Consider the following 25,692-nt stretch of genomic DNA (forward strand, 5'->3'; position numbering starts at 1 on the left):
TGACTCAGAGTAGACACATTTTCTTTTGCTAACTGGTCACCTGCCCAGAGCCAGGTAAGTAACACAGGGAGGGCTGAAGAAACACAAGAAATGACTGCACAGAATCCAGGGCGCGAAGACCAACACCCACAGCGCCCACGCCTCAGGCCCCAATGGACACGGACGCCGCGCCAGGAACCGGCACGCGGCGCCGCGCGGCTGCCGGCCACCGGGCCTCGGCTGCGCATGCGCGCTGTCTGCCGTGTCCCGGGCCGCGCAGAATCTTCGGGAAGGCGGGGGAGGAGGGGGTCGGGGCGGTCGGGGCTTTGCGCACGCGCGGCCTCAGGGCCGGGCGGAAGTGTCGTCGCTGCGCCGCCGCCGCCTGACGCACTTCCTGTTTGTTGTTGGAGAAAGGAGAGAAAGGAAAGCGCGAGGACCGTCGCCGCCTCCGCCACCGCGCCGGAGCCGAGGAGCCCCGACTGTAGCCCCAGCGCGCCTTCCGCCGCTGGCTCCCGCGTCCTCGGTGAGGGCCGCCAGCGGCCGGGGCGAGGGCCCGGCGGCCCAGCTGACCCGGGCCTAGGCTGCGGCGTGTGGGGCCGGGGGCCGAGGACTCGGGGAAGGGGCCTGAGGGCTGGAGACGGGTTTGGTGTGGGGCCGGGGCCGGGCCGCGCCGGGCGCGCCGGGGACGGCGGCAGGCCGCGGGCCGGGCTGGGGGTTGCGCGTCGGGGCGGACTCCGGCCGTCCCCTCGCCCCCTTCAGCGCTCCTGCCCCCACCTCGGCCGCCGCCTGTCCCGGCGGCCCCCTCCTCCCGGCGCCCTGGGGCCCCCGCGCCGGCGGTTGGGGCCGGGCGGGTGCGGCCGGGCGGGTGCCGGGACCGGGCGGCGGGCTCGGGGAAGGGGGCGAGGGAGCTGCCGCGTGGGAGGCTGAGGGTCTGAGTGTTTGAAGGCCCCGCGGGGACGTCCCTGAGCCCAGGAGGGAGGCGGGTTTGCGGGAGGAGCGGGGGGCCGCGTGTCCGGAACTCCCCGCCGGCTCCTCCGAAGCGTGTGGATGGTCGGTCGAAACGACGTGTTTGGCTTTCAGCTCACCAAAACGGTTCGCTTGGTTTCTGTTCAGGGTGTATGGCAGTTTATATAACTGAAGTTTCTGTCAAGTTTTGCCCAAGTAAGAAAGAATTGACGCAAGAAGTGAACATTGCAAACTTGGGTTGTCTCGCGAAATGTTTTCCGAGTGTGTGTCGCCAGTCAGGACGTTTAAATCTCACTGCTAACTCACGGACCACGGGAAGGACACGGCCTTTGTGGACAGGTCTCCGCACCACCCGGGGGTGCCTGGCACGCGTGGGCGGGGCGGCGCCCTCTGTTCTCAACGTGTTTATCGCAGTTGTGGAATCGTGGTAAGACTTGATGGCTGGAATCTTTTAAGGCGACTAATTGATTTAGTGGAAAAGTTAGGCCGAATGACCAAAAAAGGAAAGAGAAACTCTTATCATTTGAACTTGCTCATGTTTCAGTCGCTTTTTTTCTAGTAGTTAAGCGAATCAGTGTTATCTTGATTTGTGAAAGGCATTTTGTATTTCTTTCCCCAACCTATTTCTAGACCACCGCTCCCCTGATTGTTTCTAGAAGGGAAGTTTAATTCACACCTCTCTTGTTTCCACTCAGAGGCCTCAGCTCCTGTGGGTGGGTGTGTGTGCGTTAGTCCCTCATTCCTGTCCGGCTCTGCTACGCTATGGACTCGAGTCCGCTTGCCTTTTCTGTCATGGGATTCTCCAGGCCAGAATACTGGAGTGGGTAGCCGTTCCCTTTTCCAGGGGATCTTCCCAACCCAGGGATCGAACCCAAGTCTCCTGCATTGCAGGCGGATTCTTTGCCATCTGAGCCATTATGAGCGTCCTTTGTGCGTGCTGTCTAAGGAGCTGTGGAATTTGGGGGGTTATGCAGAGTATGAACTTGGGGAGTAAATTGGCTCGGTTAGTCGTTTGTGGGTGTGGATGACTTGAAGTGGGAGGAGAACAAAAGGGGATGAGATGTTGGTTTTACAGATTGGCTTAAGCAGGCTTGGTGTGTAGTGCTGTACAATAGGAGAAAGTTGAGAATTTAGGGGTTTTTCCAAAAATCTGACATGTGTGCAGCACCCTCTTAAAAATATCATTGTTTTAAATTCGTTTTTCTTGACCTGAAAGTGGTAGATTTGGCTGCAGGAGAGAGACTTACCTGGAGGGCTGGGTGGAGAGTATGGTTTGAGTAATACTCTGGATACTAAGTGGAGGATACGGAATTGTGGTGTGACTACCTGCAGCGAGTGGCAAACAATAGCCTTACTCTTCAGGCAAACCCATTGAATTTTAGGTGTTTGATCTCAGGGTAGAACCATTTTCCCTTGTATTGACTCTGTTTTGAACAGCTCCAAACAAGAGAATTGTACTCCTCACCTTTTCCACCTGGACTCAGGTTTGGGGTGGAATGCGTCTGTACCTTTCATAGTTTTAAAGAAGACACAGTTATTTTCAGTTCGGTTTTTCAGCATCGCAGTGTAATCCTCAGCGTGTCAGCTTAGTGATGTAGAGGTCACCTGCCTTCCACTGGGGTGCAGTCGTATGCTCTTTCAAGGTCAGCTGCTGCTACCTTGGTTAATGCTTAAAGATGATTAAATGTCACTCTTGGTGTCTGTTGGTAAGAAGTAAGTGAACGTAGTCAGTCTTTTGATATCTTAACAGAATTTTTAGAAAGTGTGTGTTTTGTTTTTGCTTTTTCATTTCCTTGGAAATGATCTAGAATGTAGGCCTGTGTTCTGTGGTATAAACCTGGTTTGCCTAAAATTCGTCCAGGACGCCACCCAGTGGCAAGAGCAGGTTAACTGCGGGCTTATTTGTGAATTAGATGGTATCAATGGCAAGGTTTAAGAAGTGCTGTGGTTTCTCTTGGTGAATAGAATTTAAGAGAATTTCAAGCTTAAAAAAAGTGAAATGAAGAAAAGAGAAGTTAGTGAAGGTAAGAATAGTGCATAGAAAGACAATTTTAAAGCCTGATTGAAGAAAGTGGCTTACTGGATTTGTCAACAAGAAAAAAAGTTGGTGCTTCTCTTATAGATTATAAGGTGTTTTTCAAACTTTTATTTTTAGGGAGACATACAAAAAACATTTCACTCCTTTTGTTTCAATATCCTACTTAAGAAATGTTGGAGAGTGCTTTAGAGGGCAACCTTGCACCTATCCATTCTTTTATTAGAGTAAAATTTTTACTTTATTTCTGAACTGAAAAAAGGTAAATTTTAAAAATACTTCATTTTTAAAGTGAGGAGAGTTTCTGGAAAAAAGACTAAAAGGTTAAATTTCTAAGTGTTGCAGTATATATCAAAGTAGAGAAGGTTCTAATTTATATTCTAAACTGTACTTCAAAAGCTATACCTTATTTAGGCATAGTTTGGTTTTCTCTGAAAATTGGTAACCTGTTTGTAAGGACTTCTTGACTATTCTGAATAAAAGCAGCAGTCATCGCATTGGGCCATGAGGCAGTGGCTCTGTTTGTGTGTCAGAATACTCCAGGTATTTTAGGTTTCTTAAACTCAGGTGCAAAGATCACACGTCATTGGAATGGTGATTTCTTACGGCAGCTGTGACTTTGTGTCTTTTGAAATTTTCATCCTACCCTTTTCACCGAGAGGTGGGGAAAAGGCGGCCCACTCCAGTGTTTTTGTCTGGAGAATCCCTCGGACAGCAGAGCCTGGCAGGCTACAGTCCGTGGGGTCGCAGAGTCGGACACGACTGAGTGACTATCACTCACTTTCTCACTGTGTGTGTGCTGGCGCACTGGGCCCTCCTGTGAGGGCCTTTGGGCAGACCTGGAGTTTTCCATCGTGTGTTTCTGTGACTGTAGTGTTGTCCTGGACTCAGAGTGCTCAGAAAATATCGGTTGAATTGGATCCTTTTTTCCTGGTTTATCTGTGCCCATTCTGTGGTTAATAATGGAATCCAGAGCTCAGGGGAGTTTAGAGAACAATATAGCTAGCATACAGGTTGAATCCACAAGTACCAGGACTGATGAAATACCAATACTTGCCATGTATTATTTTAATGAAGGGAAGTTAGTCATACCTGTAAGTGTCTAATGGGTGATGATTGCCAGATGAGAGAATGGTCTTGGATCTTGAGTTATAGAGGAAATAAATTCCCTTGTTTGTTTCTGGAATACTTTAAGGCATGTTGAGTAAGAACAAGATACGGAAGAAGATGATTTGTGATAAGGAATGACAGTTGACATCTGTCTTTGTCCCCTACTCTCTGTGGTACATCTCATTCATCAGATAATGAGATGATGTGGAGGGACTTGTCCACGTTTGCCATCTATTTCTTTTTAAACTTGCCCCCTTCCTTTCTATTAAGCAATAGTATTGCACAAAATTAGTTCCATGTCACAACATGAATTCAACATTTAAACAAGGTTTTAAGTTTCTCCACTCATAAGTTAGAAGTAACAAGCATTTTGATTTGCTGATTTTTTAAGTTGAAGAATAGAGAATGTCTTCAAGACACAAATTGCATTATGTAAAACATTGTGTAATGTGTAGCAATCGGGGGGGGGGGGGGGGAGCAAAACTATCTGGAAGGAGGAATGTGGATTTTCTCCCTTCAGCTCCATTTTCAACATGGAGTTTCTTGGATTGGAAGGGAATAAGGAGCATTTTTATTGCAAGCAGAGCAAGGTTTTTTAGATGTTAGATAGAGAGATATCTGAGAACAGTCTCTTGGGTGGAAAGATGGTTATTTAAAAATTTTTTTTGCTGTGCTGTGTGGCATGGGGGATCTTAGTTCCCCAGCCAGGGATCAGACCTGTGCCTCCTGCAGGGGGATTGAGGAGCCCAGACTACTGGGCTGCCAGGGAATTCTCAAAGTTGTCAGGTTAGCCCAGTTACACACTTTTAATTTGTGCGGACAGGCAAGATTTGGGATGACATAGCCAAAGGACTCAGTGCAGAGATGTCTTTGTCACACCCCGAGCTTGAGGAACATGACTCGGGGTCATCGTGTGGAGGCAGGAAGGCCGACGAGTTGGTAGCAGTCGCGTTGGGCACAAAAGTTCTTTAGTGTCGATGAGACCATGGGGCCTGTGTAATGACTTGGAAATTCTCCTTTAGAAATTCAATAGAGACAGGGTTATAACTTAAAAGGGACTAGTTAAGCTGTTGAAGAAACTTGGCCTTTCAGAGCTGACTCTCAGGGCACCTCTTCTAGATGGACTTTTGTGACTGTCACCTGAGGTGCTTGTTTAGCACCTTGATATTCATCTTGCATGTGAATAGTTGAGGAAGAGGGAAAGGAAATGCTTCTCTGAATGGGCCATTGTAAGTTAAATTCTACACATCCATCCTGGCACCCCCCCCCCCCCCCCAACCATTGAGATGAGCCTTGGCAGGTTTACAGATGTGTCTCAAGTGTTTGCGGCCTTGTGGTGTGTGCCCCGTGAGACCTGTACAGTCACACTCACTCTCAGAAGGAGGGGCGTCCTGGGAAACCCTTTCTGAGCCGCAAAGGTCTGAAGGGAAGAAGCAGTTAGCTGAGGACCCATCTTGCCCACCGATGCACCAAATAAATGGAGGGGAAGCCCAGGTGCTCACAGGCAGTTCACAGTTGTTGCTGCTCGAGGCTGAGGAGCTGTGTGTGGTCCCTGGGAAGGTGCTGCTCGCTGCTGGAGGGGGCCCTGCTGCCAATGGTTCCTTTTCTTGTAAAAGTGAAAATCCTCTTCAGATTTCTTGTAATTGTCAAAAACAGGTACTAAATGTGGGGTTTTTTTATTTTTGTTTTTTTTTTTTTAATTATATACTTGGCTGCACCAGGTCTCAGCTGTGGCATGGGGGATCTTTAGTGGTGGCATGCCACCTCCCAGCCGCAACCATGGGATCCAGTTCCCCAGCCCGGGCCCTGCATTGGGAGCATGGAGTCCCAGCCACTGGACCACCAGGGAAGTTCAATGTGGGTCTTTCTTAAAGGTGAAGTATTGTGACGAGAGCTCTGGAAAAGCAGGGAACATCTGTGTTACTGAACTGGTCAAGGGATGAAAAGACTGCAACAGCTGGATGTTCATACTAACAACCCCCTCTTTGTCAGCTGTGCGTCTCCTTCCAGGTGCCTTGAGATAGTAGCTAAATACCATGTGAAACCATGTTGGTGGTAAGTACACACAAGCACTCCTTGTTTGAGCATTTATAATTTTGGTTTGGATGTGTGTAGTGGTAGCTCAGGCCCAGGCAGACCCCGATTTATAGCGGGTCACTTTAGTGCAGGTGTTGCCTTTTTTTTTCCCCAAACAAATTGATGGTTTGTGACAACCCTGCGTCGATCAAGTCTATTGGCCCCGTTTTTCTCACAGCATTTGTTCACTTTGTGACTGCCAGTTTGGTAATTCTCATGATATTTCAAGGTTTTTCATTATTACGTTAATGATCTGTGATCAGTGATCTCTGATGTTACTATTGTAATTGTTTTAGGCCCTTCTAAGACCATCTTAGACCCTGTGTTCTGACTGCTTCACCGACCCACCATCTTTCTCCCCCTCCTCAGGCCTCCCTGTTCTCTGAGACACAACAATACTGAAATTAGGCCAGTTATATCTCTGCCGTGGGCTCTTCAAGTGAAAGGAAGAGTCTCCCCTCTCATTTTAAATTAGAAGCCAGGAATGAAGATGTTTACTATTGAAGGCTTGTGGAAAGCTGGGGCTAGGCCTCTTGTGCTGAACAGCCAGGTTCTGAACGCAAAGAAAAGATTCTTGAAGAAAAGTGCTACTCCAGTGAACACATGAGTGGTGAGAAAGCAAAATCGCCTTTCTGCTGTTGTGGAAAAAGTTTGCGTGGTCTGCCAAAGCCCAGGCACGGCCCTAACTCTTGAGTTCTGTGAAGGCTGACAGAGATGAGGAAGCTGCCGAGGAAAGTCTGAAGCTGGCAGAAGCGGGTTCATGGAGTTTGAGGAAAGAAGCTGTCTCTGTGACATCAAGCGCAGGTGAACCAGCAAGCGCTGATGTGGAAGCTGCAGCAGGTTATCCAGAAGATCCAGCGCAGAGCATCGGAGAAGGCGGCTGCACTGAGCAGCAGGTTTTCAGTGAGGATGAGTCAGCCTGATGTTGGAAGAAGACACTGTCGGGACGTTCACACTACAGAGGAGAAGTCAGCGCCTGTCAGCGTCTGAGGACAGGCGGGCTCTCTGAGAGGCTAATGTGGCCGGGGACTTGGAGCTGAAGCCAGTGCTCGTCGACCATCTGGGAACCCTGGGGCCCTTGTGAACTACGCTAACCCTGCTCTGCCTGTGCTCTGTAAACGGAGCAAGGCCTGGATGGCCCACATCTGTCGGCAGCGTGGTTTCCTGAATATTTTACACCCACTGTTGAGACTTACTGCTCAGGTTAAAAAATTCTTTAAAAATTACTGCTCATTGACAATGACCCGAGAACTCTGGAGATATATAGTTAAATTCATGTTGTTTTCATTCCAGCTAGCACAATCTCCATTTTGCCGCCCATGGGTCAAGGAGTAATTTTAGACTTTCCAGTCTTGTTATTTAAGAAATACACTTTGTAAGGCTATTGGTGCCATAGACAGTGATTCCTCTGATGATCTGGGCAAAGTCAGTTGAAAACTCGCTTGGAAGGACTCACCATTCTAGATGCCCTTAAGAACATTTGCAATTCATGGGAAGAGGTCAAAACACCAACTAATTATAATGAACAGGAGTTTGGGATAAGTTGGTGCTGACCCTCATGGATGACTTGAGTTCAAGACTCGGTGGAAGGAGTAACGGCAGATGTGGTGGCGACAGCTGGAGAACTAGAACTAGAAGTGGAGCCTGAAGATGGGGCTGAACTGCTGCAGTCTTGTAAGAACGTGTGAGTGGATGAGGAGTTGCTTCTTTAAAAGAGTGCTCAAAGAAAGTGGCTTCTTGAGATGGAATCTACTCCTGGTGAAGATGTTCTGAAGATTGTTAACCTAACAGCAGATTGAGAATATTACATAAACTTAGTTGAAAAAGCAGTGGCAGTATTTGAGGATTGAGTCCAATTTTGAAAGAAGTTTGAAAGATGGCATAGGCTGGCTACAGTCACGGCATGGCCTGATGGCATAGGCTGGCTCCGTAAACTTATTTCTTTTCCCCACTGTGTCTGTAACCTTTCCCCAACACTGTTCATACTTTATTAATTGTGGTATGCCTAAGTTTTTTTTTACATGTCTGTCTGCTGAACTTGGTAACTTGGTCCCAGAAGTGTCACGATTGTTTTTGCATAGTAAATATACATAAATTTGCTCAGAATTACTTTAGCTTTTACTGAGAATGAATGTGTTGATGGTGTAATTGGTACCCAGAAGGTTTTGATTTGTTGAGTCAGTGAGCCAAGATACCAAGGTGGAGTGTATGGGGCAAGCCGTGGTCTTCACTTACCTGGAGAGCCACAGTCGCACAAAGGGAACCTCAGGGGAGAGGGCGTGGCTGCAGGCCTGGAAAGGCCACGGCTTAGCCCAGGTGTGTTGACCATCGAGTCCCAAGGTTTCCCAGGAGAGCTGACACAGCGCTGACAACTTGAGTTGAGAAGGGAAAAACAGTAGTGGGGTCCACTGTGCCTCCTGTAGTGGGAGGGCGGAGTGCGGGCCCCTGGACCACCAGAACATCCCTGGTGTCTGTGCTTGAAATGCATGACAGTCACTCAAGTTACCAGAGAGAGAAATGCTAGGGATTTAAGGTATAGCATAAGAAATATAGTTAACACTGCTATACGTTATATGAGCTTCCCCGATGGCTCAGATGGTAAAGAGTTAAGAGTAAATCCTAAGAGTTCTCATCACAAGGAAAAAATACTTTTCTATTTTTTTTTATTTTGTATTTATATGAGATGGTTGTCATTGTTTAGTTGCTAAGTCATGTCTGACTCTTTTGTGACCTCATGAACTGTAGCCTGCCAGGCTGCAGGCTCCTCTGTCCATGGGATTTCCCAGGCAAGAATACTGGAGTGGGTTGCCAGTTCCTTCTCTAGGAGATCTTCCTGACCCAGGGATCAAACCCAAGTCTCCTGCACTAGCAGGCAGGTTCTTTACCGCTGAGCCCCCAGGGAAGCCCCGTATGAGGTGACAGATGTTCACTAAACTGATTGCGGTGACCCTGTCCTGATGCAAGTCAGACTGTGGTTGGGTACACCTTAAACGTGCATAGTGGTATATGCCAGTTACGGCTCAGTGAGACTGGAGAAGAAAACACACGCCAGCCATTCTTCTGATGTTCAGAATCCCTTCTGATCTGTGGATGTTTCATCAGTTTTGTTCTGGTGTCATTTTGACATAGTTGTACTTTTTTCTCTTTTTGACTTATTTTTAACTTTTTATTTTGAAACCATTGTGTATTTATAGAAGAGTTGCGGACATAATACAAGAGTTTTCCTGTATGCCTCTTACCCAGCTTTCCTTAGTATAACATGTAACCATGGTGTGTTCATGAAAAATAAAAAATCAGGTTGGTATAGTAGTGTTAACTACAGACTGCATTCACATCACACCAGTTTCCTGCACCACCCCCACCCCCCAGCATTCTCTTGCTGCCCCAGATACCAGTCCAGGAGCTCAGACAGCACTTAGTTATCATTTATTCTTAGTCACTTCCAAGCTGGCACTGTTCCGCCAGTCTTGCCTTGTTTTTTTTCCTGACCAGGCCTGTAGTTTTTGCTAGTAGCATCTTTACTTGGTTGACTGACAGCATCTCCTAGGCTCGTCTTGTACCTTTTCTGTTCCAGACCTAGCGTTAGCTAGGGCAGTAAAGCGCCAGTCCAGGAATCCCCAGTGGAGCCGACCGTGTCCTCTAGAGCTGGTTCTTTCTGGTCTGGACAGCATGTTGTATCTGTTGTGATACCGTTTGCATATTTATAGCTCATCTTGGCTGTGAGAAAAGAGGCTCCCACAGGATTTCAGAAAGGGTATCTGGTGCCACCAAAGATAGAGAAAAGTGAAGGGGTTTGAGGGGTCTGCAGTGAGCCACACAAAACTGTGGGTTGATTTGTTGTGTGTGGGTGGAGCGGTGTGGAGCATGGCGAGGGTTTCCAGCCGGGGAGTAGAATTATAGAAAAATGCCAGGTGGGAGTGGGGAGGACAGAGCGTGAGATGTGGTCATGTTCTATTTGGGGTGTCTTGTCAGACGTCCAAGTGGCTGTGTTGAGAGCCATCTGTCTATTTGTGTCTGAAATGCCAAAGTGAGGCCTGTGGTTGGGGCTAACAGGAGGGAATCATTGCTCCATAAACGGTATTTCAATAACAGAGCAGATGAAAGCGCGGGAGTAGGGTGAGAGGGCTCTGAGTCCCCGGCGTTCCCACAGCTGACTGAGGGGAGCAGGCGGGCAGGTGGAAGGCAAACTGGGGGCCTCCGAGAAGAAAGCCCGTGTGTGCTCGGGCTTGCCAAGCCCACCAGCCTGAGCCCTGAAAAGGTGCCCTGGGTGTTAACGGGGGAAGCGCTTCCTCGTGACTGTAAATCAGAGTAAAGCTCAAGCGGTGGGCCGGCCGGGTGCTGGCCAGGACTGTGGTGGAGGCGCTTCCTTCTGGGGCAGTCTCCACTGAGAGAGAGCGAGCCCCCACGGCCGAGTGCCTCTGTCCCCGGGGCTGGTGCCTGTGAAGCTTGTGCGCCCCCCAGCCCAGGGCTGTTCCTGGGGGTGGACGGCTCGTCCCAGGGGGCGCTGTAGGTGCCAGCAGTGGTCACCTCTGGCGGACACGGCCTGAGTTGAGGCCCACCCTGCCACATCTGTGCTGCCTGCCTCAAGGGTCTTGTTCTTCCCACCATGGTCAGCACAGACACTGGCCCCTTGTTGCCAGTGCAGGGCAACGCAGTTGGACTTAGGACATGGTGAGCTTTGCACTAGGAACAAAGGTGTCTTCTTGTTCACCCGCTAAGTTGTTTCCTCACGGCCTGTTTGTGACCCCACGGACTGCAACACGCCAGGCTCCCCTGACCTCCTCTGTCTGCTGAAGGGGGCTCAGACTCGGTCCGTTGCGTCAGTGGTGCCGTCCAGCCATCACATCCTGTCGCCCCCTTCTCCTCCTGCCCTCAGTCTCGCCCAGCATCAGGGTCTTTTCCGTGAGTCAGCTCTTCACACCAGGTGGCCAGAGTATTGGAGCTTCAGCTTTAGTGTCAGTCAGTTGACTCCAGGTCTTGTTTTGCTGACTGTATAGAGCTTCTCCATCTTTGACTGCAGAGATTTTGGTGTTGGCCATCTGGTGATGTCCGTGTGTAGAGTTGTCTCTTGTGTTGCTGAAAGAAGGTGTTTGTTCTGACCCATGAATTCTCTTGACAGAGCCTTTGCCCTGCTTCATTTTATACTCCAAAGCCAGACTTGCCTGTTACTCAAGGTATCTCTCGACTTGCTACTTTTCGCATTCCAATCCCCAGTGATGAAAAAGACATCTTTTTTTTTTTTTTTTTTTGGTGTTAGTTCCAAAAGGTCTCCTGGGTCTTCACAGAACCATTCAACTGTAGCTTTTTCGACACTAGTGGTTGGGCATAGACATGGGTTACCAGGATGTTGAGAGGTGTGCTTGGACGTGAGCCGAGATGATTGTGTCGTTTTTAGATTGCACCCCAGTACTGCATTTTGGACCTTTTTGTTGACGTGAGGGGTACTCCATTTCTTCTAAGGGATTCTTGCCCGCATTGGTAGTTTTAATTGTCATCTGAGTTAAATTCACCCATTCCCATCCATTTTAGTTCACTGATTCCTAAAAGTGTCAGTGTTCATTCTTGCCATCTTGACAATGTCCAGTTTACCTGCTTCATGGACCTAACATTCCAGGTTTATATACAATATTCTTTACAGCTTTAAACTTTACTTTCACCACCAGACACATCCAAAACTCAGCATCACTTCAGCTTTGGCCCAGCCTCTTCATTCTTTCTGGGACTATTTCTCTGCTCTTTCCCAGTAGCATTTTAGACACCTACTGACCCGGGGTTACTCATCTCTGGTGTCATATCTTTTTGCCTTTTCATACGGTTAATGGGGTTCTTGGGGCAAGAATATTGGAGTGGTTTGCCATTCTCCCCTGCAGTGGAGCATGTTTTGTTAGAACTATCTGCCATGAACCGTCCGTCTTGGGTGGCTGGGCACGACAAGGTTCATAGCTTCATTGAGTTACACGTGACTGTGATCCATGTGATCATTTTGGTTAGCTTTCTGTGATTGTGTTTTTGGTTCTGGAGGCTGTGGGATTGTCGTTCTTGCTGCTTCTGTCGACCCTCTGACGGATGAGGATTAATGGCTTATGCAGGTTTCCTGATGGGAGGGACTGGCTGTGGGGAAAAATGAGCCTTGCTCTGGTGGAGACCCTCGCACACTCATAGGCACGTCTGGTGCAGTCTCCTGTGGGGTCACTGCTCCTTTCCCCCCGTCCTGGTGCGCGCAGGCTGTTGTTTGCGCTCTGCAGGAGTCTGTTTCCCCTTCAGGAGGTTCTGAAGTGTCTTAAGTGGTGGCATCCGGTACACTGGTGACCTGGTCACATGTGGTCAGGCAGTGGCTTACTGTTAGGAGAGGGAAGCTCCATCCTGAGGCCTCTCCCCGCGTCCCTTTGGTGACTGTGGTCTGGTGGGGTCTCCCCACATGCCTTGTTTCTGCCGGGTGCTGAGATGTCCCCTCGTAGCGGCAGCAGCTGAAGCTCAGAAGTCAGAGTAACCGCCGAGGGAGTCACTCGTAGGCAGAGGGTCGGTTAGGCGAGTCTCCTGTTGGCTGAGAGTCTGTTGTTAGCAGACTGAAGCACAGGTGCCGCCTGCTAGCTCCTGCTGCGCTCCAGCTGCCCTTGGCCCTGGGCAGGCGTCTCATCCCCAAAGGCGTGCGGTTGCTACCTTCCATGGCGCCTACCAGCCATGGCTTCAGAGCAGTGTGCTTTGGATTGTGGAACTACCAGTGAGGAGCACTTCTATCTTATAATTGGGTGCTCACTCCCATATCTGATTGCATTTAAAACGAGATCCCCAGTATTTTATGTTGAGCATACGCAGACACAGTCGGAAAAAAACTGCACATTGAAAAAGGTACACCTCCAGTTCGTGTTTTATTAATCTGTTATGTGTCTATCTATCACAGCTGATTTTAACGTTAAAGTGGATAAAGTACAAGAAAATAGTAACCATATATATTTTTTCTACTTTGTAATTTAAAAAAAATTCTGGGATTTTATTTGATGAAGATATCTATTTATTAATACTTTTATATTCTAAAGACTGGCAAATGTTGTCTGTTTGGAGTTCTTAACTTTCTAACGTCTGTAGCTTTTATTAATGTATTTGAGGTCCTTAATTTCACTTTGGCCAGTTGATGAAATTGATATGTAGTCCATGTACGTCTGAATATCCTAACATCCTTATAATTTTTTTGACCCAAAGGCGTTCTTAAAAAACGTTTGTTACCACAGCTGTTTCTTTGTGGTCTCAGGTGGTGGTTAAGTTTACTCCACCTCATGGGTGTGTGCTTGGTGTTTTATAGTAGTTAGCTTCAGGTCCCTGTTTTATGTCCCGTTACATCAGGTCTGTTAAATGTGCTCAAATCTTACAAGTTAACTCTGTCTGATATGATTGTGGATGTGTCTTTTTAAAAATGTTTTTATTTATGAATTTCAACATAGCTTAACTTTTACATGACAGAAAATGCACCTGTTCTAAGTGAACGCTTCAGGGCATCACATTCACATTGTCTGTCTTATCAGCACCGTCATCTCCAGAACATTTCTGTGCTCCCACTTTGAAACTCTGTGCCCACTAAATGGTCACTCCCCCTCCCCCTCCCATCCAGGCCTGCAGGGATGTTTCCTTTTCCCCCTTGTAACACGCATCCTGATTGGAAGTTGTCGAGGCCCTGTGAGTTTATCCGCGAGAATCTGTGGTTCCTCAGCGGGCCGTGCTCCACCGCTTCCTTCCATAGACTCCTGTCGCGGACAGAGCTTCCTTGGTGTTGCCTCGTGCATCTTCCCTGTCTTTCCTGCGCCATAACTTTGGATTTTTTTTCTGTCTCTTGAGTGTACAGTTGACCCTTGAACAATGTGAGACTTAGAGGTGCAGACCCCCCACAGTTGAAAAGCTGTGCATGACTCTTGACTCCCCCAAAACTTACCTAATAGCCTACTGCTGACTGGAGCCTTACCAATAACGAACATTGATTAGCACATACTTTGTGTGTTATGTTGCTGTATTCTTAAAGTAAGCTAGAGAAAATATTAAAAAAAATTTTTAAAGAGAAATTGTATTAACTATATTTATTTACTGATACCATAAGTTTATATTTTTACAAGATGGATTTGTCTGTTAGTATCTACATCAGTATTGTCTTACATGATACCAAATCCTGTAGATGTGTTAGTAACACAGGCCAAGAAAAATGAAAAGGTAATGTAAAGAAGAAATTCACTGTTGTTTATAAGTATAATTCATCCATTATAACGAAGTGGGAGCAGTATGGTTGCGTTATGGTCACCTAGTGTAATCGATGATTGTTCACAGTAGCCTAGCCTATACGCTAGTGAATCCACTGTGACATGCAGCATTGCACTCATTCATAATACGGTATTGGAAACACTTGTTTTTTTTTTAAACCACCTACCTATGATGATCAACTGATACTGGGGGTATGTAATCCTTTGAAAGCAAAGTTACAGAACAGAAAACTAAAATGTTGCTGTTCAGTCAATCATTTTGTATTAAATGTCACTCCCTTATGCCTTTGCATTCTTGACACACTTAAAAAAATTTTTTTTCAGTATTTCTAGGCTACATGGTTCTTCTGTGAGCTTTTTCAAGTTGTTTTAAGTCTCCAAAAATTTTTTACCAATATGTTTATTGAGAAAAATGTGCACGCAAGTAGACCTGTGCAGCCAAACCCGCCTTATTCAAAGGTCATTTGTAGGTTTTTTAAAAATTAAGTTTTGATGAAATCACGGTACACAACGCACACCTTAAACTTACATAAGGTTAAATGTCAATTGTATCTGGATAAAGCTAGAAAGTTTTCCTAAAACAATTTTAGGAAGTCATTGATCTTAATTTTGTTACTGTTTGAATTACATGAGTTAATGTTTACAGAACACTTAGAATTATTCCCACTAAATGTGTTTTGTTAAAATAAAAAATATTAAAGTCCTGCCTTGTGATTTTTCACAAAGTTTCCTTTGTGTGCCTTCCTCTCATCGATAAGCTTACATCTTATTTATTTATTTATTTTTTACATCTTATTTTTTAAAAATGAGGTATAATTGACTGGAGGCATGTTTATTTGTATCGTTTATATATCGCTGTGATTGCCACCTGAGTTAGCTGACACCTCTTCCATTATGAAATTATCATTTCCTTGGAGGGACGACATCTAAGACCTGGTTCCTTGGTGACTCTGCACGAATGACAGTCCTGTTGGCAGCAGTGGCCGTGTGGGTGTTAGGTCTCCGTCGCTCACTGAGACGCCCCACACCGTCCGGTGTGCACGACCTGGTGGTGGGGTCACCTGCTCTCCTGGGCTCAGTGGCAAAGTGCGCGCCCGCAGTGCGGGAGGTGCGGGTTCCATCCCTGGTCAGAAGATCCTCTGGAGGAGGACACAGCACCCCACTCCAGTGTTCCTTGCCTGGAGAATCCCAGGGACAGAGGAGCCTGGCGGGCTGCAGTCCATGGGGTCGCACAGAGTCGGACATGACTGAGCAGCTAAGCAACAAACTTCTCCAGCACAGCTTTCTTTGTCTCCCCATCCTGGGATTGTACTTGGTGGCTTTGGGGTGTTGGGAGCGTTGTGGGTTAGTGGAGGTAGTGGTTTTGCCTCCACGGTCCCCAGGCTCAGTGCATCGATTCTCAGTGGTGCTGTTGTCCGGTTTGGGGGGAGTTTTTCTCGTCCCCTTTTCCTGCAGTTACAGCCTTTCATTTCAGTCGTGTCTGACTCTTTGCAGCCCCATGGACTGCAGCACACCAGGCTTCCCTGTCCATCACTGACTCCCAGAGCTACTCAAATTCATGAACATCGCGTTGGTGATGCCATCCAGCCCTCTCGTCCTCTGTCAGCCCCTTCTCCCGCATTCAATCTTTCTCAGCATCAGGGTCTGGGAGTCAGTTCTTTGCATCAGGTGGCCAAAGTATTGGCGCTTCAGCATCAGTCCTTCCAATGAATATTGAGGTCTGATTTCCTTTAGGATGGACTGGTTGGATCTCCTTGCTGTCCAAGGGACTCGTAAGAGTCTTCTCCAACACCACAGTTCAGAAGCATCAATTTTTCAGCACTCAGCTTCCTTCACAGTCCAACTCTCACATCCATACATGACTACTGGAAAAACCATAGCTTTGACTGTCGGGACATTTGTTGTCAGAGTAATGTCTCTGCTTTTTAATATGCTGTCTAGGTTGGTCATAGGTTTTCTTCCAAGGAGCAAGTGTCTTTTAATTTCATGGCTGCAGTCAACCATCTGCAGTGATTTTGGAGCCTAAAAAGATAAAGTCTGCCACTGTTTCCCCATCTATTTGCCATGGAGTGATGGGACCAGATGCCATGATGTTAGTTTTCTGAATGTTGAGCTTTAAGCCAACTTTTTCACTCTCCTCTTTCACTTTCATCAAGAGGCTCTTTAGTTCCTCTTCACTTTCTGCCATAATGGTGGTGGTATCTGCATATCTGAGGTTATTATTTCTCCTGGCAATCTTGATTCCAGCTTGTGCTTCTTCCAGCCCAGCGTTTCACATGATGTTCTCTGCATAGAAGTTAAACAAACATGATGACAAATCCCAGTCTTGACATAACTCCTTTCCCAGTTTGGAACCAGTCTTGTTCATGTCCAGATCTAACTGTTGCTTTTTGACTGGCATATAGATTTCTTAGGAGGCAGGTCAGGTGGTCTGGTATTCCCATCTCTTGAAGAATTTTCCGCAGTTTGTTGTGATCCAAACAGTCAGAGGCTTTTGCGTAGTCAGTAAAGCAAAAGGAGATGCTTCTGTTGAATTCTCTTGCTGCTTCAATGATCCAATTGATGTTGGCAATTTGATCTCTGGTTCCTCTGCCTTTTCTAAAACCAGCTTGAACATGGGGAAGCTCATGGTTCACATACTGTTGAAGCCCAGCTTGGAGAATTTTGAGCATGACTTTGCTAGTGTGTGAGATGAGTGCTAGAACTAACACCCCCAAAGACGTCCTTTTCATCATAGGGACTGGAATGCTAAAGTAGGAAGGCAAGAGACACCTGGAGTTAACAGGCAGGTTTGGCCTTGGAGTACAGAATGAAGCCGGGCAAAGGCTAACAGTTTTGCCAAGAGAACGCACTGGTCATAGCAAACACCCTCTTCCTACAACACAAGAGGAGACTCTACACATGGACATCACCAGATGGTCAACACTGAAATCAGATTGATCATATTCTTTGCAGCCACAGAATGGAGAAGCTCTATACAGTCAGCAAAAACAAGACCGGGAGCTGACTGTGGCTCAGATCATGAACTCCTTGTTGCCGAATTCAGACTCTAATTGAAGAAAGTAGGGAAAACCACTAGACCATTCAGGTATGACCTAAATCAAATCCTTTACGATTATACACTGGAAGTGACAGATAAATTCATGGTATTAGATCTGATAGAGTGCCTGAAGAGGTTGGACAGAGGTTTGTGACATTGTACAGGAGGCAGAGAGCAAGACCATCCCCAAGAAAAAGAAATGCAAAAAGGGCAAAATGGCTGTCTGAGGAGGCCTTACAAATAGCTGTGAAAAGAAGGGAAGCAAAAGACAAAGGAGAAAAGGAAGGATATACCCATTTGAATGCTGAGTTCCAAAGAATAGCAAGGCGAGATAAGAAAGCCTTCCTCAGTTATCAGTGCAAAAGAAACAGAGGAAAACAATAGAATGGGAAAGGCTAGAGATCTCTTCAAGAGAATTAGAGATAGCAAGGGAACATTTCATGCCAAGACGGGCTCAATAAAGGACAGAGATGGTATGAACCTAACAGAAGCAGAAGATATTAGGAAGAGGTGGCAAGAATAAACAGAACTATATAATAAAGATCTTTATGACCCAGTTAATCACCATGGTGTGATCACTCACTTAGAGCCAGACATCTGGAATGTGAAGTCAAGTGGGCCTTAGGAAGCATCACTATGAACAAAGCTAGTGGAGGTGATGGAATTCCAATTGAGCTCTTTCAAGCCCTAAAAGATGATGCTGGGAAAGTGCTGCACTCAATATGCCAGCAAATTTGGAAAACTCAGCAGTGGCCACAGGACCGGAAAAGGTCAGTTTTCACTCCAGTCCCAAAGGCGATGCCAAGGAGTGTTAACAGCCTTTAGAGGGACCTGTGTCTTGTGAGTCCTCATCGCAGCCGTTAGTTTCCTGTCCCCTAAAACAAGCCCCATCCTGAAGACACAGCAGCACCGCCCCCCAATCTCGGGGTCACCGTTCTTGGTGTAATTAATCCTGTTTCTGGCGCTTGAGCTCCTGCTTTCCTGGGTGCCCAGCTGGCTCTTCAGATGTGTGTGTTGGGTTTTTACCTAACATTTCTAGGGATTTTGAGTTGGTCAGAGGGGTTTCTAGTTTTGATTCTGCTTTGATATCTGTTCTGCATGAAGTCCTTGGACTGGTAAGAAGGGCTTTTCCCTGTGTCTTTCTGACCCTCAGATAGACGCAGCTGGCCTTCTGTAGAGTCAAGGAGGGCCGTGCAGCCGGGTGTGCATGCCTGCGTGCTGAGTCACGGTGCAGCGGACTTGTGTTTGTACCATGAGCTGCTCCCCAGTGTGGAACAGTGGGAACACAGTACAGCTGTGCACTCTGTGTAGAGACACATTGTGTCCCGTGGCGCAGTGTTTATATCTAACCTCAGCAGAATGGTCTCAGGGAGGGTGTGGCCTCAGAGATTTGTTTACAGTCAGAACGTTTGTTCTCAAAATCTGGTCCTAGAATTTGGGGAAAGGCTACTGAAAGCCTGGCTTCAGTTTAGCGCTCAGTTGCCTGACAGAAAAACTTGATTTATTGGCTGAAATTATGTTGCAGGCTTGTGTGGTGCAGGCCTGTTTCATGTCAGTTGTTGGTTGTTGGTTTAGTGAGGCGACTTAGCAGTCAGAGTAAAGGCGAACGCTCGCTGGACTTCACATCTTGAGAGGTGGCAGGTGTGTCGGGCGTGATTGGCGTGTGACTCGAGGCCCCATCTTCATAGAGCAGGCGGGGCAGGTCCCTACCCTGGGAGCCCCTGCAGGCCCTCTCCCTGCACTGCCAGCAGGGCGGTGCTGCGCTTGTTTCCACGTCAGACGCTGGAGGCCCGGGAGGCAGGCACAGGAGCAGCCCCGAGTCCGAGCCGGCGGGGGGCAGCCTGTCGTGGAAGGTGTCCGCGGTTCCTTGTGGCGTCCCCAGGCCGGGCACAAGGTGTTCATCAGGTGGCTACAGTCTTGCCCAGCGCCTGGCACAGGGTGTGAGGAGGGGACGACACTCCCGTCCGTCTGGACCATGGACCTGGCAGCTGGTGGGCAGCGGGCCCCAAGGCTGCTGCAGAGTCACCTGTCGGTTTTATTTAGTTGAGGCTATTCTTAGCTTATTTCAAAGCGTTTTTTCCTACATCAGGAAGGGTCTTAGGGTGTGAGACTTGGAAGCGGCTCCCAGATGAGGCTCTGGCCCGACAGGCTGGTGGTTAATACCCAGGCAAGGTGACATCTCCCACCTCCTGCTCCGTACCCCCCCACCCCGTACCCCCGCTACCAGCCCAGCCTGGGCCGTCTCGTCACTGACTATGGATTTCTGATTGCAGGACTTGTTCCAGCAGCCTGTTAAAACATGGTGGATTACTATGAAGTTCTAGGCGTGCAGAGACACGCCTCGGCCGAGGATATTAAAAAGGCGTAAGTAATCGTGTTCTGAAAGAGTGCATCTGGGCACCTGCGGTGTGAGTTTGCACAGCCTGTGGAAACCGAATGGCAGTTTGCGTGCTGTGAGTTTGCTGCGCACTAGTTGGAATGTTAGGTAGAGGTTAGCAAGTTAGCTTGTGCCTCTTGAGACCTAAGCCCACCTGTCACTCAGGGAGAAGGCCACTTGGTTTCCTCTGGTACTTTATCTTGGGACATGGATTCCATTTCTGCTGGAATTAGATCATAAACTCACTGAGGATATGAAATTAGCCCAAAGAGCTTTGATGTTGGACTTAGCAGTGGAGCAGCCTTGGTGCTCGTGGGCGTCACTGTTACATCCTCAGTGGGTTGCTCCCAGCCCCTGTCATGTTCCCGGCTCGGGTCCATGTTGGGGTTTGAGCCCTGCACCGCTGTGTCCTTGCTCAGCTCTGTGGCCGCACCTGAGGCCAGTCTCCGCTCCCAGGCAGCTCCCAGGGTGCACTGAGGTCTGTTAGTTCACTTGGTGTTAATGTATAGCAGGACATGGATGGTGTTTTAGCTGTGTCACGGTGGGCTGTGGGATTTCTCACACTGCGCCTGGCCACAGCCAGGACTGGCATGGTGTAGTGATTGTGCTCTTCTTAAATAAGGTGTGAATGGCGTGAAGATCAGCACCAAGAGGGGCGGGCCTGGCATCTGTGTCCTCACGCGCAGGTGGGGGGGGGGGGGCGTCACTGGTGCTGCCCCTGGGGAAGGGCAGGCTGTGTGCCACGCCTGTCTAGTCGCCGCCTAGAGCTTTTGCTTTGAAATGTTTGCTTCATGTGACACAATAGACACCACCCTGGAAGTGGGATGTGATCAGTAAGTACCCTTAACTCCTTTTTAAGATATCGGAAACTGGCACTGAAGTGGCATCCAGATAAAAATCCTGAGAACAAAGAAGAAGCGGAAAGAAAATTCAAGCAAGTAGCTGAGGCGTATGAGGTGTTGTCAGATGGTGAGTGGGGAGCGTGGGGCTGTGCCCCTGGGCGGGGCCTGCAGAGGAAGGCCTGGCCGAGGGGCTTCGGGGCCGTGAGGGGGGTTTTCTGGGCAGACTGGGTGTCCTGTCCCCGCCAGCCTCCCGATAAGGCCCTGTGATTGCTGTGGGCGCCCTGGCCTCTAGGAGTCTCCTGGGTGGCTCTGTAAGGAGATATCCAGGCCCGGTCTCTGCCTGGCGCTGGGGGCCGCTGGGGCTGGGGTGTTGTGGCCTCTCGTCCCCGTCACCCTCCTGAGCACCCTGTGCTGAGGTGCTGGCTACTTCCTTGGAAGGCCCTCCTGGATTTTGGGAAGTCAGGTGTTGCGCACATGGAGGTTCAGACTCCACAGCTTGCAGGTTTCCCTGCCCCGTTAGAGTTAGGAATTGAACGGCACTGGAAGCTCAGGTCTGTTGGTTTAGTGTCATGGGTCATACAGAGGGTGTTAGCCAAACCTTGGGTTCTTGGTAAGAGAAGCCTTGGGGCAGGGAGCAGACTGTGGAACTTGGTGAGAAAACTGGAGAAGTACTGACAGCACCTTGCCAGGAAGCAGTCCTGAATGACTGGTGTGAATCGCGGCCGAGGCATTTAAAAGACTAGACCAGAGGAAGTGGACGCCTGCTTTATTTTAAAGGAAGGCTTCGTCATCTTACTTCATGAGTTTATCTTCTGTCATTGACTGCCATTGTCTGTTTGTGTGCCTGATCCAGCACTCCCAGATGTGTGGATTCACAGACCAAGAACACTAGAAAATTTGAGAACTAAATTCAAACGTCAAATGTGATTTTTGGCAGCAGAAGAACCTTTAGAGCTCCCATGAAAATGCTGCTTTTGTGTGTTTTTGTAAGGGGGAGTCTGTTCTTCATGCTTCCTTAGGAAGCCTTCAGTTCCAGGAGCTGGCGGCACAGATGCACAGTCACTGTTCCTAAGGCTCTGGTGCCCACCCTGGCTGCGGATAGCGTGCCCGCACACTTGTTTCCCTGTTGCCCCGTCACTTGGCACATGCGGCGTCTGCGGAGCCTGTGTGTCTGAGCAGGGCTGCGCTGTCACCGCGCTTGTTCGAGAACCACCGCCCGGGCTCGGGCGGGCCGCTGCCTCCGGGGGTCAGGCCAGGCTGGGGGCTGGCTCCGTGTGGCCCGTTTCTGCCCTCGCCAAGGCCCTGTCCTGCTCCTTGTGCCGTGGGCCTTCTCCCTGAGCTGCGCTTAGCAGGCAGGTGCACGTCTAGGGGTGGAGCCGCTCTGCAACTTTCTAGTGGGGTTCTGATGCAGCGCATGGCGCACATTGAGCAGTAGAGTAAAGTAAGTTGTTTTTATTTTTTGAAGTAAGTCTTTCAAGCTTTACTTAAAAATACTCTGGGTGTTTTTAAGGGAGTTGTTGTTGAGTCCCTGAGTTGCAGCCAGACTCGCTGCGACCCCGGGGGCTGCAGCCGCCAGACTGTGATGCCCTCAAGTGTCACAGTAAGGGGTTCCGAGCTCTTCAAAACCAAGTGTGGACATTGAGAACTGTGGGGGCCTTTGGTTTACAGCTTCAGAAATGCTTTATTGAATTTGAGGGAAGAGAAATTGGTCTTTACTGACTTGTCTTTTTAAATTTGTAGCTAAAAAACGGGACATCTATGACAGATACGGCAAAGAAGGATTAAACGGTGGCGGTGGAGGTACGTGTGTGCACACTGGTCTTTCTCCTGGCCTTGTGATGAAAGGAGGTGGTCCGATACAGTCTGATGGTGATTCAGTCTGTCCGTAAATATGAATGCAGTTTGGAGACTAGGCTGAACTGGGGAGAGGAAGGAGAAATTGATAGCCTGGAAAAGGCCTATTAAAAATCTTGTTGAACTAGAAGGTACACACTGGTGTACCTTTTGTAGATAGGAAATAACATAAAACCTTACTATAACACACTGAGTGTACTCTGAGATCAACACTGGATGTTGTGTCAAAAACATCCTTACTGGATGTTCTATCAAAAAACTAAATAACCACCAAAGTAACTGCCTCTGGTGGTGAGGCTTAGATGTGTGTGCTTTTGATGAAAAGTTATGCAGCAGCCTGCTGTCCTGCGAGCTCCATGGTGGGTGTTTGGACACGCACGCTTCAGACCTCCTGTACACACGCCTGAGCAGCTGTTTCACAGCCGGAAATGCTGTGTGTTGGTGACGCATCCAGAGTGGGTGGGGGTCCTCCGCACGTGCGTGGCTCCGGGACGTGGACCTGCACGCGTTTCTCAGCTCCCGGCACAGGAGGCTTTGCTCTCAGCAGGACTTGCGCGAGCTTCGGGCTTATGGAACTCTTTCCTTCTGGGGTCAGGACGCATGTAGTAAGTAATGTGTAGACTGTTTGTGTGCCCGCCGCGCGGGAGTCCCTGACTGAGTTGTGCTTGCTTCTATAGGTGGAAGTCACTTCGACAGTCCGTTTGAGTTTGGCTTCACATTCCGAAACCCAGATGATGTCTTCAGGGAATTTTTTGGTGGAAGGGACCCATTTTCATTCGACTTCTTCGGTAAGTTCATCATCTGGGTCGTCGTTTACATAACGTGTTCATGACTCATGAAGACGGACATACCCTTTCCGTTTCAGCACTGTTGTAGCTTGTCCTTAAACTTGCTATTTGGGCAGTGCACGAGTTTAACTAAACCCTTTTCCCTTCTTCCTTTGGAAGATGTTTCAGAATTTACGCCTTGCATGTGAAAATAATAAAGGTTCGAGTGTGGAATGTACGCCTTGCGCGTGAACGTAATAAAGGTCTGAGTGCGTCGCGTCCTCGGCTGTGTGCTTCGCTCTCATTGGCTTCCTCAGCAGTGGGAAGGAGGTGGGGCTGCTACTGGTTGGACAGTGAATTCTCCGGATTTCCCGTGTAGGAGTCTCATTGAAACACTAAGCATCAAGGCAGATGTTGCTCAGAAGACATTTGATTCATAAATTTGTCTTTGTTTTTCTGATGTGGTGTTAGGACTGTTGAGTTTGCAGCCCTTGGAAAGAAGGGACACCTCTAGAGCAAGGCATCACAAGCATTCGTCTTTGAGAATAGCTTTGCCGGGAGACCTTGCTGCTCTGGCTGCTCTTCACTGTGGGAGAGGGCTCCCAGCCGCTGGCCTCCGGGTCCTGGTGCCCGGCGTGAGGCGGTGTGGCAGGGGTGCGTGTCAGGGTCTGGTGTTGGCAGTGGTGGTGAGCTGGGGCGCTCGCCGTGCACACCGTGACGCCTGTTGTCTCCGTACCTGGGTGGGGAGACAGCACCCTGTGTCTGCTCCTTCACTGCCTGGAGCCTGGTTGAAAAGACAAGACACCTGCTGCAACCCCTCAGGAAGGCGACAGGAAGAGCAGTTCTGTCTGCAGAGAACACAGGGGAGCCGTGGACCCTGCACATCACAGGTGTGGCGAGGAGTGAGGGGCTGCTGTGTCCGGGAGGTGTGGGCCCTTCACAGGGTGCAGTCCTTCCGTTAACTCTGTGGGGGTTCAGAGAGACCCTGCTTACTGTTTACTGTGGTACCGCTTACGTTTTGAGAGAGTGGCTTGTGGAGGAGGGATGTGTATATATGTAGCGTACAAAATATAACAACGAGAGCTAAGCAGGGGAGTGTTAGGGGTGGGGGAAGAGACTCATCTGTTTTGAAGGCTTTTTTTGCATTAATTACTGCTGCAGTAAACACATATTGGGAAGGCGCCCTGTATCATGAAACTAATTACATTTTTTATTAATTGTCCTTTATAATTGTAGGAAATATTACTGTAAGAAAGACACAGAAGAGTTGTAATGACTTCTCTGCCGTAAAATCACCGTGGTGTCTCGTCACAGCCTTTAGCAAGCTCCCGATGTGTTTTGGGGGAGCAGGGTCGTGTCCGGGGAAACTGGCCAGGGGTCTGCCCCCTTGAGCTGGGGATGGAGGGTCCTCTCAGGCTGAGGAGCGCAGGGCAGGCCGCCTCACCAGGCCAGAGGCCGGCCTGCTCACACCAGCTCTGGCACAGCGTGGTTTTTTTTTAAAAAGTGTCAGGAAAGAGTCCTCAGTGTGTAATGGTAGCCAGATTGTGTTTTTCTTGGGGGAAAAAATCTGATGGGTTAAGCTTTCTCAGTAAGAATGGTTTTCCTTGAGCAGCTCTTTCTGGAGTGAAGAGGGGCGAGGGTGGGGCTGGGAGTGTGAGTAATGCGGTTTTACCCTGTGAGCACCGACCTTCACGTCTTCTGAGTTGGGATTTGTGCACATGAGGAAGTCTTGGTGTGCATGTGAACTTGAGTCAGAAGAGTTAACGGTTTGCGGGACGCGGGGTGGAGATTTCTTCTCCTGGGTTCAGAGTCCGCTGGGGGACGAGCCTCTCGGCCTCTGCCTGGGACTCAGAGATGCGCGCGCTCTGCACTGGCAGCTCCCCCGTCTCTCGTGGTCCCTGTGGCAGTGATTCTTCTCCAATCCGTTCTTGTAGGTGTTCTAGGCGACTTCCATTTTCAGGCTCTCGGGATTTACACGCGGGAAAAGAAGCTGCTCCACGGCTACTACATGTATGAAGTGACAATGCAGCCCGCTGGCGGTACGTTCAGAGCAGGGCCGAGCGGCCTTGGGGCCGAGGGTGTGCTGCCTCAGCAGGCGTGGAGTTGATGTTTCCTGGCAGCCACATCAGCCCTGTCAAGGTGTCCGTTTAGAGGAGTGTGTTATTTCTTGTCTTAATTTTCCACACGACCAATTTTTTCCTTTCCCGTTTTCCCAGAAGAAGTAGCTCAAAGTCGGTTAAAAGACCTTCTGAGGTTCACTTTGCATTTATCGGAATGTAAAGCCCCGTGTCTGATTTCAGACGGCCCAGATGAAAGGGGAGGGACCTTGAAGAAGCGGAGAGCTGGTGGGAAGGACGGAGTCGTGGGCCGGCCCACGTTCGTTGTGAGGCCTGCCCGCTGTGG

The 25,692-nt window shown here is 48.8% G+C and overlaps 1 protein-coding gene across 5 annotated transcripts in view; it reads left to right on the forward strand.

Moving 5' to 3' along the window:
- Nucleotides 1-298: 298 nt before the first annotated feature.
- DNAJB6 (DnaJ heat shock protein family (Hsp40) member B6) overlaps nt 299-25,692 on the forward strand; it is a 51,277-nt gene continuing 25,883 nt past the window's right edge. The window contains exons 1-7 of one of the 5 annotated variants that reach the window (XM_055591387.1): nt 299-502; nt 19,723-19,813; nt 20,686-20,795; nt 22,409-22,468; nt 23,200-23,310; nt 24,042-24,179; nt 25,224-25,328. In XM_055591387.1, coding sequence (XP_055447362.1) covers nt 19,749-19,813; nt 20,686-20,795; nt 22,409-22,468; nt 23,200-23,310; nt 24,042-24,179; nt 25,224-25,328 — 589 coding nt within the window. In that variant the 5' untranslated portion in view covers nt 299-502; nt 19,723-19,748. Of the gene's footprint in view, nt 503-17,364; nt 17,498-19,722; nt 19,814-20,685; nt 20,796-22,408; nt 22,469-23,199; nt 23,311-24,041; nt 24,180-25,223; nt 25,329-25,692 lie in introns of all 5 variants that reach the window. The other 4 variants (XM_055591388.1, XM_055591384.1, XM_055591386.1 and 1 more) reach the window with 4 other exon arrangements.

Source organism: Bubalus kerabau, chromosome 8 (genome assembly GCF_029407905.1).
Source record: "Bubalus kerabau isolate K-KA32 ecotype Philippines breed swamp buffalo chromosome 8, PCC_UOA_SB_1v2, whole genome shotgun sequence".
Taxonomy (NCBI): Eukaryota; Metazoa; Chordata; class Mammalia; order Artiodactyla; family Bovidae; genus Bubalus; species Bubalus kerabau.